The sequence below is a fragment of the Podarcis melisellensis genome (genome assembly GCF_964234715.1).
Source record: "Podarcis melisellensis genome assembly, chromosome: 18".
NCBI lineage: Eukaryota > Metazoa > Chordata > Lepidosauria > Squamata > Lacertidae > Podarcis > Podarcis melisellensis.
This window is the reverse complement of record NC_138536.1, coordinates 9,620,302-9,633,290: the sequence shown is the minus strand read 5'-3', so window position 1 is coordinate 9,633,290 and position 12,989 is coordinate 9,620,302. Positions and strand designations below refer to the sequence as shown.

General features: G+C 46.7%; 1 protein-coding gene across 2 annotated transcripts in view; it reads left to right on the top strand.

Annotated features, from left to right (window-relative positions):
• The window catches only part of CELF5 (CUGBP Elav-like family member 5), a 78,749-nt gene extending 66,044 nt beyond the window's left edge, over positions 1–12,705 (top strand). For both annotated transcript variants that reach the window (XM_081895672.1, XM_081895671.1), the window contains exons 8-13: positions 2,978–3,124; positions 3,470–3,532; positions 6,819–6,902; positions 7,811–7,954; positions 9,470–9,633; positions 11,053–12,705. In XM_081895672.1, the coding sequence (XP_081751798.1) occupies positions 2,978–3,124; positions 3,470–3,532; positions 6,819–6,902; positions 7,811–7,954; positions 9,470–9,597 (566 nt within the window). In that variant the 3' untranslated portion in view covers positions 9,598–9,633; positions 11,053–12,705. The remainder of the gene's footprint in view (positions 1–2,977; positions 3,125–3,469; positions 3,533–6,818; positions 6,903–7,810; positions 7,955–9,469; positions 9,634–11,052) is intronic.
• Positions 12,706–12,989: the final 284 nt, after the last annotated feature.

The window sequence follows — 12,989 nt, the reverse complement described above, 5'->3', positions numbered from 1 at the left end:
GACACAAAGAATTAGGCATCAAAATAATGTAAAACTAAAAAACGATTGGAATAAATATTTAAGTTACATTGAAATTAATTTGGGAATCATTAAAGTCACAGTGGACGGAATTTAACACCTGCAATGTAGAGAGTTAGTATAATACAACTGCAGAAAGATTATAAGAATACCTAACCTAAACCGAGATGGATGGAGGTCAAGTGTCTGTAAATATGTTTGTATTATGGCGAAATGTGATGATCTGAGTGTGCTTTTTTTTGTTCTTCAGTCTCTTTTCTTTTCGCTTTCTCTGAATTCTTCCTTGTTTTCTTTTTCCTCTTTTTACTTTGTCTTTGTCTTTTAAAATGTGTGTTGTTGTTTCTTTTTCTGTTTAATGTATTTTTTGTAAAAGCTTAATAAATAGAATTATATATGAGATTTTTCCCTTTGTACTGTTGGAAACAAACTCTGCCCTTTTCCCCTTATGGGGTATCCAAGAGCCCATATAGAGTCCTTACATGGTTTCCCTATTGGTAGGAGAAAAGAACAGAGGCCAACCAGAGAATATTGAGAAGCAAAGCAGCTAGGAAGCCTGATCTTTATTAAAGCTGTTGCAACAGGGTGCTCCCCTCACACGCAGGAAAGCAGGAGGACCCAGAACAAAGGTGTGCCCGCCCTTATATAGACATTTTAAATTCCCTGGAGCTCAAGACCACCCCTCCATACATCATACATACATCACAGAAGGGGTGTAGCCCAAGACCACCCCCCACAAACATCATATCCACATCACAGAAAAGGTGGTCTACAACAGAAATTTGAGTGCGTTGTTGTTTTTTCCTGTCTGCCAGGTTATCTGATAATGCCTTTCCTGGTAGTCTGGCCATTCCTTTTGAAATGGTGATTACTTAATTCCTGAGACAATGGGTAGGTTCCCTCACCCCCTCCCTCCCTGCAGAGAAACATTTGGTCAGCTTGGGAGTCAAAATGATTTCAGGGAGTCAAAATGGTTTCAAGGAGGTCTTCCTGTACCGCTCCAGATATTGGTACATTTATGAACATTTATTATATATATATGACCTTAAAATTCTATTACAGTACACTGCTCCCCTCCTTCAGCCCCAGCTGCCTAATGATAGGGCTGGCCTAATGATAGATCCAAGCCAAATCTAGTAGGTTTGTACTTCTCCACTATATGACCAGCTCTGACTTCGATCCAACAAATATTTGAGGCGTTCCCAAAGTAAAGGAAGGATTGGACTTTGATAATAAAATACACACAGAGGCTTGAACCAGCAAGACTCTGGGAGGAGTGTGTATTATAATAATTCCTGTCCACCCCTCGGCCCAGGTCGTTTTATTCACAAAAGAACTTTTTATGCAGTGTACGTAAGAGCCAATCAGATTTCCTCTGAGCATTTCAAAAAACCTCATGTGGGGACAAAGTCAAACTACAAAAAGCTAATTTAAGCATGCATACTTCTGGGGTAATTAAAACAGGACTAAAAAGGAGGAATGCATTCAGCAAACCCGGAGGTCATAAACAAGCAATAAAGGAAGGAAGGATGGCAGTATTTATCATATTCTTGTGAACCCTCTTCCTGGCCCTAAGATCTATCTAAAGATTAAACTACATCAAAGCTAACTATCAACTTTATGACCCAGGATGCCTCGTGCAGCAACTGGCAACTGGGCTGCGTACGTGACTTGTCAAGCGAGAGAAATGGACAGTAGAGGAAATGGCCAGAGATGCAGAGGGTTGTGGGATTTGATCGGAAATTGTCAATGAATCGAACCCAGTCAACGCCATGCTTTCATAGCGGACACAATGGCTTGATGCATATTTTATAATTCCTCATAGTATCCCAACACTCTGGATATTTGCACTCCTACATTACACTGGTACCTCGGGTTAAGTACTTAATTCGTTCCGGAGGTCCGTTCTTAACCTGAGACTGTTCTTAACCTGAAGCACCACTTTAGCTAATGGGGCCTCCTGCTGCTGCCGTGCCGCCGGAGCCAGATTTCTGTTCTTATCCTGAAGCAAAGTTCTTAACCTGAAGCACTATATCTGCGTTAGCGGAGTGTGTAACCTGAAGCGTATGTAACCTGAAGCCGAGGTACCACTGTATTTTCCACAATCCAGATGGAGGCGGATTGCCCGTTAATTTTATATTTTCTGCCATGGTAGAGAATCCAGGACTTCAGACAGGTAAACGTTCTGACCTGGTACAAAGCAGCTCCTCTTCTTTTTTTCTCCCTGGAGAGCTAGTTCAATGGGAAGAGTATCTGTTTTTGCATGCAGATAGTCCCGGGTTCGATTCCTGACAGCCCCGGTTGAAAAGCGTGCGCGAAAGATGCCGCTCAGTGTAAACAGTAGACGAACAAGCACCTGATGTAAAGATGCTTCTGAGGGGGGAAGGCACATCTGGATGCATGGAAGGGCAGGCTCCAATGCTGTCCCCAGAGCTGTTAAAAGGGTACAATATGGGCATGTCTTTAAGTTAACATCTTACATTAAAAACCTGACAGTACCAAACTATCGAAGGCTTTTCACCAAAGCCAGACTAAACGTCTTTCCTTCTGCAGTGTTGAGAGGAGTTCCCTACCAGGACAGACTTTGCTCGTGTGCTCAAGACATCGATCCCATAAAACATATTTTGCTGCATTGTGCAAAATATGAGCAAGCCAGGGCTGAACTGATACTACCCTTACTGGTACCTTTCCCGGGAAAATCAGAGGCTCACTATGTCAGGTTCCTATTGGAAGACCGGACAAATGCTAGAACATTAGCAGTGGCCAAGTTTTTATCGGTGGTTGCAAGAACCAATGATCCCTATATTCTGAACAAAATGCTTGTTTAACCTGGAGGTAGGCTGTATGAATTGTGTATTGCTTTGTAACGATTTGTTGGGTCTCTGGACCGTAATAAAGATTGTTGTTGTTGTTGTTGTTGTTAAAAGGAAAGTTACACCCACCCGCTTTTCTGTCTCTGCAGGGTTACACTCGCCTCCTCTCTTGGGCACGACTGCCATCCCGGGACTGGTGGCCCCCATCACCAACAGCTTTGCAGGAGTGGTCCCCATTCCTAGCAGCCATCCCACCTTGGAGGCCGTTTATACGAATGGGCTTCTTCCCTACACAGGTAGGAAAGGGGAAAGGTGGGGTGTGGGAAACAGGCACAGAGAGGAGGATACGGATGGGCAGCCTATGCTCCTCCCAGATGATGGTGGACTCCAACTCTCACCTCTCCCGACTACCATCTTCAGTAAACCTGCTCATTCTAGTCCTCAAGGTTCTGAGTTGGTTGCTGGCTGTTTCGTTCTGATGTCTGTTTTGAGCAATGGTTCAAAATGCTGTTGCGACTCCCAATTTCCACTCCCAACTCCAATTCATTATTATTTTTTGGCTCGTTCACATTTTAGGACTTCCCTTCTTCTCAACAGGTCTGTTCCTTTAGAAAAATAAAATAAGATCTCTCCTCTTTTAGCCCAGAACCCATCGGTAGCAGAGACTATGCACCCAGCCTTCACCGGAGTCCAGCAGTATGCAGGTACCGTGTACATGAGAGTGGAACTTGACCTGGGGAATACACACATTTTTCTAAGGCTGGCGGAAGCGTTATAGATTATATTCTAATTTCAAGATTTGCGTATGGCATTGATCAGGGCCAGAGGGGACAGCAAGGATGAAGGGCAGTTTCAAAATATGTAGAACGACTCACCTTAAGCTCACTGCTTTTGAAAACGTACAGAATTACAGTGGTACCTTGGTTTGCATACGTCTTGGTTTGCATACGTTTTGGATTACAAACATGTCAAACCCGGAAGTGTGTGTCCCGGTTTGCAACCTTTTTTTTGGATTACAACCTGTCAGGGGACTGCCAACGGAACAGGGGAGGGAGGCAGGGGGATACAGGGAGCGTCTGACACTTCTGAGGAGCAGCTCCTTGTCCTGCAGTGGGGAAAACCACACCTCCAGTGGAGAAGAGAAGGAAGGGGGCAGCCAAGCGAAGGGAGGGCTCAAAGATGCTGCTGAGAGCCCAAACACCTCACCTAGCCCGGCGACCAGGAGGCACACATGCCGTTTCCATCGCCCAGCTTTCGCAGAGGGGTGAAACGTAAGGAGGGGAGGCGGGGATTCGGGGTGTCTAAGTTCTTATGCTGGGGGAGGGGGAAACCGGTGTTACGATAATGAAGCAATGCAGCTGCAAAGTCCTAGCTTGAAGTGTAAACATGATGGGAATGTTGGGACTGCTGTGGGAACAGAGGGGCAGTCATTTCACAGTGCGCAGCACCGGAATTACCTCAGAGTGTAATATGAGCTGTACAGGATGTACAGGGAGTTTTTGTCACAACACTGCTGGAGTATGGAGAGAGCAGTCATGTTTTTTGTAACGCTGCAAAGACAGAAATAAAAGCATGTAAATACGTTTCTGTCTATCTCTTTCCCCTGCCTGGGGGAGGCAGGAAAGAGGGGGGGGTGTTCTTCTCACGTTTGAGAAGAATCGCCGATCGAGACCTTGCCTGCGTCTGCTGGGGAATGCAGCCAGGGAGGTCAACAGGGAATCAAGCCGGGTGCCTGGGACTGCTGCCAGCTTCTCATGAGAAGGGCTTGAATTTCCAACAACTGGAAGGGGCCACTCCCGGAAACTGCAAGTGACATGAACTTTGTGGTTATGCTCTGTAAATAAATAAAACCTGTAAAAGACAGGTTGGAGTCCTGCCTGGTTACTCGCGAGCAACCACCACCAGCACCTGACACAACCCCCACCTTTTTTTTTTATTACAAACAATATTTTTGGGGAGGCCCCATTGGTGAAAGCGCACCTTGGGTTACAACCTGTTTTGGTTTTGTCAGGGAACTGCCATCAGCTCAGAGGCGAGAGGTGAAAGGGCAGCTGGGTTACAGGGAGCCTCCAAAGATCGTGAGAAGCAGGACTTCCTCCGCGGAGGAGGGAAGCCCCGCCTCCAGTGGGGGAGGCAGGGTCCAGAGGATGCAAGGGGGAGCCACAGCACCGAGCATGCACAAAGCGCGGGGGGAGGCAGATCCCCCTTTAGCCACGCCCTCTCTGCGCAGTAGGTTTACGCGCAGAGAGGGGAGGTGTGCTGGTCCCGGGTGGACGGTTACCGTTGGCGTAGTCAAAGTCCAGTCCTGGGTCACCAGCCTTGAAACAGTTCACAAGGAGCGAGGCGGGGTCCGAAGCAGGAAGCCGGGCGGGGACAGGAACACTGGAGGGTCAGGTCTGGGCAGGAACAGGTACTCCACAACGACGTTGCTCCCGCAACCTGGGACCGGGCTGACTGGCCTTTATCTTCTCTGAGGCCAAGGGCGGTCCCGGCCCCCAGGAGACCCGCCTCTCCTGGCCTTAAGGCGAGCACTCCTCCTGGGAGAAACCAGTTGCCTTCACCTCTCTGCCCTGAGCCTCTGCAGTTCAGGAGAGGCTGAAGGGTTACTGGGCCCAGGGGGAGACTCACCTGTAGGCACTGAGTCCTCAACCACCTCCGGAGCCAGAGTGGATTCACCTGGTGCCTGCTCCTGAGGATCCGGCACAGGTGTAGGTGCTTCAGAATCAAGGCCCTGCCCCAGTTCAGCCGGCCCTGGAGGCGGGGACTCCTGTGCAGGCTGGGATTCCTCCGGTTCAGCCTCTGAATCGGATTCCCAGGCCATCACAGGAGGTGTCGGCTGGGGGTAATAATAATAATAATAATAATAATAATAATAATAATAATAATTTATTATTTGTACCCCGCCCATCTGGCTGGGTTTCCCCAGCCACTCTGGGCGGCTTCCATAGAAACCAGGAAACACTAAAATATCATACATTAAAAACTTCCCTGAACAGGGCTGCCTTAAGATGTCTTCTGAATGTCAAGTAGTTGTTTATCGTTTTGACATCTGATGGGAGGGCGTTCCACAGGGCGGGCGCCACTACCGAAAAGGCCCTCTGCCTGGTTCCCTGTAGCTTTGCTTCTCGCAATGAGGGAACTACCAGAAGGCCCTCGGCACTGGACCTCAGCGTCCGGGCAGAACGATGGGGGTGGAGACGCTCCTTCATGAGACTACTCTGCTGGGGAAAGTTTAAGGACCACCCACTCTCAGATTCTGCTAGTGACTGAGCAAGACATGGAATTGAGACGTTCTGCACTGTAAATGTTTTTGCACCAATAATAAAGCATTTGAAAAGACCAGTGGGGGGTCTTGCCCTTTCGCTCTCGAGGCAATAACAGGTTTACAAACGGACCTCCGGAACGGATTATGCTTGCAAAGCAAATTACCACTGTACTTAGAATAGAATTGTAGAGCTGGAAGGGATCACGAATATCACCTGGTCCAACCCCCTGCGATCTTTTGCTCAAACCCCAAACCCTGAGATTAAGAGTTTCATGCTTTAAAACTGATATACATACAGTAGAGTTTGACTCAGTTCTTAAACTAGTAGCCCACCTGAATGCACACAAAGTCAAGTGTGTGTGTGAAGTATATAAGATTGCAGAGCTATATGGACTTTCCATGAGCAAAATGGACACAGATAGATATTTGTATTGCGGTGACCTGAAATTCTAACTTGAATCTGTATGTTAGTAGCTTTATTTCTTGGTTTTTCCTTTCCTTAATTTGATTATTTTATTTGTTTGTGTGGTTTTTTTAAAATGCAAACTGTATATAGTATCAGGCTGAATTTATTGACGGCGTTTTGCTCTGATTTGAGGCATTTCGCATTTTGATTTCCGGTCAACTCAACGAAATTTGAAGAAAGAAAAATATGTTTTGAAAAACCAAAATACATGAAAAATAATCAAATGAATGCTCTGTCTCCCCTCTCTTTCCCCGCCCAGCTGTCTACCCAGCCACCACCATCACCCCAGTCACTCAGCCCATCCCTCAGCCCCTTCCAATAATCCAGCAGCAGCAACGAGAAGGTAAGTCATCTTCTGCTAATGGGAGGGCATAGTTTTGTAGCCTTATTAGACTTTACCGATTGGTAGGGTGAGAGTTGCTCCCAGAACAGGGAGGAAGGAGTCAAATGACACCGAGATTTGGTTCAGAGAAAGAGTTTATTCTGCTCTCCGGATAGCAGAAGGCACTGCGTGAATCAGTTCACAGCAAGCACAATAACAAGAGAAATTGCATACAATATATACAGTATTTCCTCCAGGCACCCTCTCCCCCCCCTTCACCCGGAAACCAGCCACGTAAGCTCATACACGTAAGTTGACATCACAGATGTTCCTGTTCCTGTACTCTTGACCATAAAAGGGTGTTCCTGTATTCCTTATCTTGGGGTAAGAAGGTCACCAACTCTAAGAGCACTCCTGGCGCCGTTCCTGGGGGGCTGACAAGGTCTGTACGTCATTGTGGTCAGGATGTAAGATAAGACCCAAATGTGCCATCCCTGCTTCACTTTGGAACTGGCAAGGCCATTCATTAGGCGTCATGGACTGATAAAGGAGAGAGCTTTGTTTATACAGCTGTGTTTTTGTTATACATTTGCTCCAGAGCTCAAGTTAAGGGTTTTTAGCTAATGCACCCTTGGAGAAGGAAAAATGGGATTTGGGGGCCGGTTTCAGATTGACTGCACAGTCAGGTTTTTAGATTTGGGAAACCCATTCCTTCAGTTTGGTGGAAAGTGCTTGCAGGAGGACCACTTGGATTCCTTCATGGTGGCCAGAGGTTTCCCCACCCCCCACTTAGTGGGACACAAGCCAAATAACGCAACAGGCTCATAGTCACACATAGTCATTGCTGAATGGGGGGATTTGAACCCAAGGCCTCCCTGCTCCTAGTCTGATGCTCTAACCACTATGCCATGCTGCCTCTTTAACCGCAGGCCCCGAAGGATGCAACCTTTTCATCTACCACCTCCCCCAGGAGTTTGGCGACAACGAACTCATGCAGATGTTCCTTCCCTTTGGGAACATCATCTCCTCCAAAGTTTTCATGGACCGCGCAACAAACCAGAGCAAATGTTTCGGTGAGCAATCGAGGGAGGGAGGGAAGAGGGGCAGGTACAGGACAGGCAATTTGAAGCCCTCGGTTTGGAGAGGTCCTTTGCAATCTCCTTTTGTTTTAACAACCCTGAGTGTTTTAGTCTCGTCAGCAAACCTGACCCGGAAAAACAATCTCTCAAAGGACCTGTTGATGGCATTTTACCATTGTACTGTAGAGGGTGCCTTAACTTATGATCTGTGTGTGTGGTTTGGAAGCTGCACGGTCAGGGGGAAAACAGTGCTGTCCAGGGTTGTAAAGACTGTGGAGAGAATAATTGGGTGCACTCTTCCCACCTTGGATCAAATCTAAGCTTCCAGGTGCCATAAGAAAGAGGCAGAGATAGCGCAGGAGAGTGCGCACTCCTGAAATGATCTCTTTCGGCTTCTGCCTTCTGGAAGAAGGTCCAGGGTTACAAAGACTAGGACTAGCCACCTGAGAAACAGTTTCTATCCAAATGCAAGTTTGGTTTTAAACGCAGTGTAAGGAGTCTCTAGGGATGCGGGTGGCGCTGTGGGTTAAACCACAGAGCCTAGGACTTGCTGATCAGAAGGTCGGTGGTTCGAATCCCTGCAGTGAAGGGGTGAGCTCCCGTTGCTCGGTCCCTGCTCCTGCCTACCTAGCAGTTCGAAAGCACGTCAAAGTGCAAGTAGATAAATAGGTACTGCTCCGGCGGGAAGGTAAACAGTGTTTCCGTGCGCTGCTCTGGTTCACCAGAAGTGGCTTAGTCATGCTGGCCACATGACCTGGAAGCTGTACGCCGGCTCCCTCGGCCAATAAAGCGAGATGAACGCCACAACCCCAGAGTCGGCCACGACTGGACCTAATGGTCAGGGGTCCCTTTACCTTTACCTTAAGGTAGTCTCTATGAGAATATATTGTATTTAATTATGGGGTATCAGAGTTTTTAGTGGGCTAACCAGGCTGGGATAGCAGGCCTATGACCCTCATACCTACGGGACCGCCTCTCCTGGTATGTCCCACAGAGGACCTTACGGTCTTCAAACAAAAACATCTTGAAGGTCCCAGGCCACAGAGAGGTTAGGCTGGCCTCAACCAGAGCCAGGGCTTTTTTGGCTGTAGCTCCGATCTGGTGGAACGCTCTGTCCCAAGAGACTAGGGCCCTGTGGGACTTGACACCTTTCCACAGGGCCTGCAAGACAGAGCTGTTCCACCAGGCCTTTGGCCAGGGCGCATCCTGACTCCCTCCTTTGGCAATCCTAACAGAACATCTAGCCCAATGGTTGCCATTAATTTGATTGGAATTAATTTTATAATGAAATGATTTTAGAATGTTTTGTTGTTTTACTGTTGTTCGCCGCTCTGAGCCCGGCTTCGGCTGGGGAGGGCGGGATATAAATAAAATTTATTATTATTAAATTTATTATTGTTGGTTTTTGAATGTCTGATGTAGATTTTTCCAATTTTGTTGTTCTGTATGGGACAATGACAATAAAGATCATCGTATCATGTCGTATCTTTGCCTCCCCCTTTTATTCAGGCTTTGTGAGTTTCGACAACCCATCCAGTGCCCAGACAGCCATCCAAGCTATGAATGGGTTCCAGATTGGGATGAAAAGATTGAAGGTGCAATTGAAGCGGCCTAAGGACGCCAGCCACCCCTACTGAACTGTGCGTCTCTGCGATGGAGACTGCAGTCCCGCAGTACGTAAATGCCAGAATGTCGCGGAGTCCGGAAAGCTCCAGCAAAAGGGGAACCAAAGCGATACAAGGGACTGAAAGAACTCCCCTCGGAGGAAGAATTGCAGCATTTGGGCAAGTCTTCCTCTGAAAGTAGTGGGGATACTCTCTCTCTTTCTCACCCGCCAGCCATGGGGCACCTCCAGGGGTTTGGACCCCTTGGATTCGAACCAGGACTGGATGAACCAATACGCAAAATAAATACCGTATTTTTTGCTCTATAAGACTCCCTTTTTCCCTCCTAAAAAGTAAGGGGAAATGTGTGTGCGTCTTATGGAGCGAATGCAGGATGCGCAGCTATCCCAGAAGCCAGAACAGCAAGAGGGATTGCTGCTTTCACTGCGCAGCGATCCCTCTTGCTGTTCTGGCTTCTGAGATTCAGAATATTTTTTTTTCTTGTTTTCCTCCTCCAAAAACTAGGTGCGTCTTGTGGTCTGGTGCGTCTTATAGAGCAAAAAATATGGTACATGCTTAGGGCATCAAGGGAAGTACCTCAAAAAATATTCCTTTTCCGGATTTTTAACATTAATCCTCACCAGTTGCTCGGCTGAGCGTTCATTTTCTCTGCTGGAATCTATCCAAAAACCCCAGTACGACAACCATGCAACAAGAGTTGTTCCGCCTGGCCTTTGGCTTGGAATCAACTTGATCCCCTCCCCCTCCCCCTCTTTCCTTTTTCCTTTCTCCTTCTGTGATGGAACTCCTATTTGGGGACTTCCCTGGCTTTTTTCTGGCCCACCTAGGACCAGTCTGGATAGTTGGCCTTGGTGAAGATTTGACGTTTTCATCCCCAAAAAGTTTTTGATTGGAGTTTCTACTGAAAAAGGCTGCATTTTAATGTTGTATTTAATCTTGTTTTTAAGTTGTATTTTAATCAATTGTTTTTACCTGGTGTTAGCTGCAATGAGCCCGGTCTTGGCTGAGGAGGGCAGGGTATAAATAAAATTTATTATTATTATTTAGGCAGGCTGGGGGCCTGATCTCCACTAGGTATAGACGCCAGATTAGTTTTGAGGATCTGATCAAAGGCTTTTAGAAAAAGGAGGAGAGGAAAGAAAAATTCGAATAAAGTGGAAGTATACAAAAATAAGCATCACCTTCCATCTTACCGTAGGCTTCATTTCATTTTGAAAAAATAAAATTTCACTTCACCGTTTATTATTATTTTATATTTTGAATTATATATGCATGGGGCACGAAAATATTTTAAGAGCTTGCAGCCTCTAACGGTTTCGATCCCTGATCTGATCTGAACGCGCACGGCCCCCCCCCCAATGCACAATGCGATCATGCTGTATTTTATCATATGGCGGGGGGGACGACAGGTGCGTGACTTTGGCAACCTTGCAGTCCAACCTCTCTCTCTCTCTTCTTCTCCTTTAGGTGAAGTTAAGCACCCCCTCTTCCAGTTGATTTCGTTCTTTCGTTTTAAAGAAGGGATTTCCCCCCCCCAAACAATTCCCCACCTTCCTTGGGCGGAGTGGGGGCCAGAGGGAAGCCGACGACAACAAACAAACCCAGCCAACATCCAGCAACAACGACAACACCTTTCACAACGTCCTCCTGAAAGGATTCACAGGGTGTTCATATGAGGGGGAATTCAGCACCACGGACAGCTGCCCCCAGTTAGCCAATGGACCAACCTGAAGAACTTGGCTGCATCGTTTTAACAGCTGGCTTTCTAATTTAAACCGTGTTGTGTATATAAATAGAAGAGAGAGAAAGAGAAAGATATATATATATATATAAGGATATATAGATATATATTACAGCAACTCTATTTTTTTTAAAACGTTCGAAAGAAGAAGAGAAAAAGAAAAACCACAGGACCAAATTTTTCTTCCTTTCTACGGCGGGTGAGTCGATGCGAGACGACAGATAGTGCCTGATCTTCGAATGGCGTCGGAAAGGGCCTGGGTCTTTTCCCCCCCAAGAGCTCTGCCGGGTGCAAAAGGAGAAGCTGTTTCCGCCTTGGCGTCCGGGACGGAGTGCGGACGAAGGGCCAGGGGAAGGGATGCTGGGGCGCGTCTTTGAAGAAGGCTCCGCGGATGAGGGCAGGTAGAAGTGCCTTCGCGGCGGCATTTTCGTGGCTGCGCCGAAACGGAAAGAGGAAAGAGCGCAGCGGGGCGAGGGGGGGGAGGCTCTCCTCCTCGCCCCCTTCCTCAACAGCCAAATATTCCTGATCAAATGGAGGGCTAACTGTTTAAAAAAATAGAAGAAGCGAGGAAAAGGAAAGGAACCTATTGATAAGGGTTACAACACTGCCTCCAGCTACAGACTTGAATTTTATTTTATTTTTTACTGTTCTGCAGATAGCCGATGTTTCCAGCGTGTATGAGTGTGTGTGTGTGTGTGAACCTGCTAACCCAAGAAGATGCAAGCAAAATATTATTGCAGAAGAGTTCTCTCTTCAGGGGAACAAATCAAACAGTATGCAACTGATACACGTGTCTCTCTGTGTGTGTGTGTATGTGTGTGTGTAGATATACATATATATATATATGCATTGCAGAGGGTTATTCCTACATTGGACTATTCAGCTCTATGATTCTGTATACACAACGCAGCTTAGAGACTTTGCACAGCCCAAAGGCATGGCTGATTCTTGGAAACAGAGATCTGGAACGCCAGCCCCCCCCCCCCACCTCCCCACCCAATAGCACACTGCCTTTCCAGACCCTCTTCCCACATCCCATTCTATCTGCATTCAACCATTCCACCCCCCCCAAAAAAAAATCTGTTGTGTATTGATTGATTAGACCAATACCTCATCTGCCCAGTGGACTGTTTCTGACAGTGTCCAGCCTTAGAGCACTCACAAGCAGCAGGGCATGAAAAGACTTGCTTACATACACACAACTCCCTTTGGTTGCTGAGAGGTAGACTGCCCCTGTCACTGGAGGTTCTTTCCCCCCCTATTTTTAAAATTGATTTTCCAAAAAAAATTTAAACAAACAAATAGACAAACAAACATAAATCTCAACCTTATTTAAACCAAACTCTGAAACATTGTTAAGTGACTTCCTCGCATCCCCCTGGTTGAATTTCAGTGTACAGGAGAAACTCGAGAAATTAGAATATCGTGGGAAAGTTCCTTTATTTCACTAATTCAACTTCAAAAGTGAAACTAATATATGAGATCGACTCGTGACATGCAAAGCGAGATATGTCAAGCCTTGATTTGTTATCATTGCAATGATCATGGCGTACAGCTGATGAAAACCCCAAATTAACAATCTCAGAAAATTAGAATATTCAAGGAAATCAGCAAAACAAGGATTGCAAACTGAGCAAGACTGGACCTCTGACAAGTAGACGCA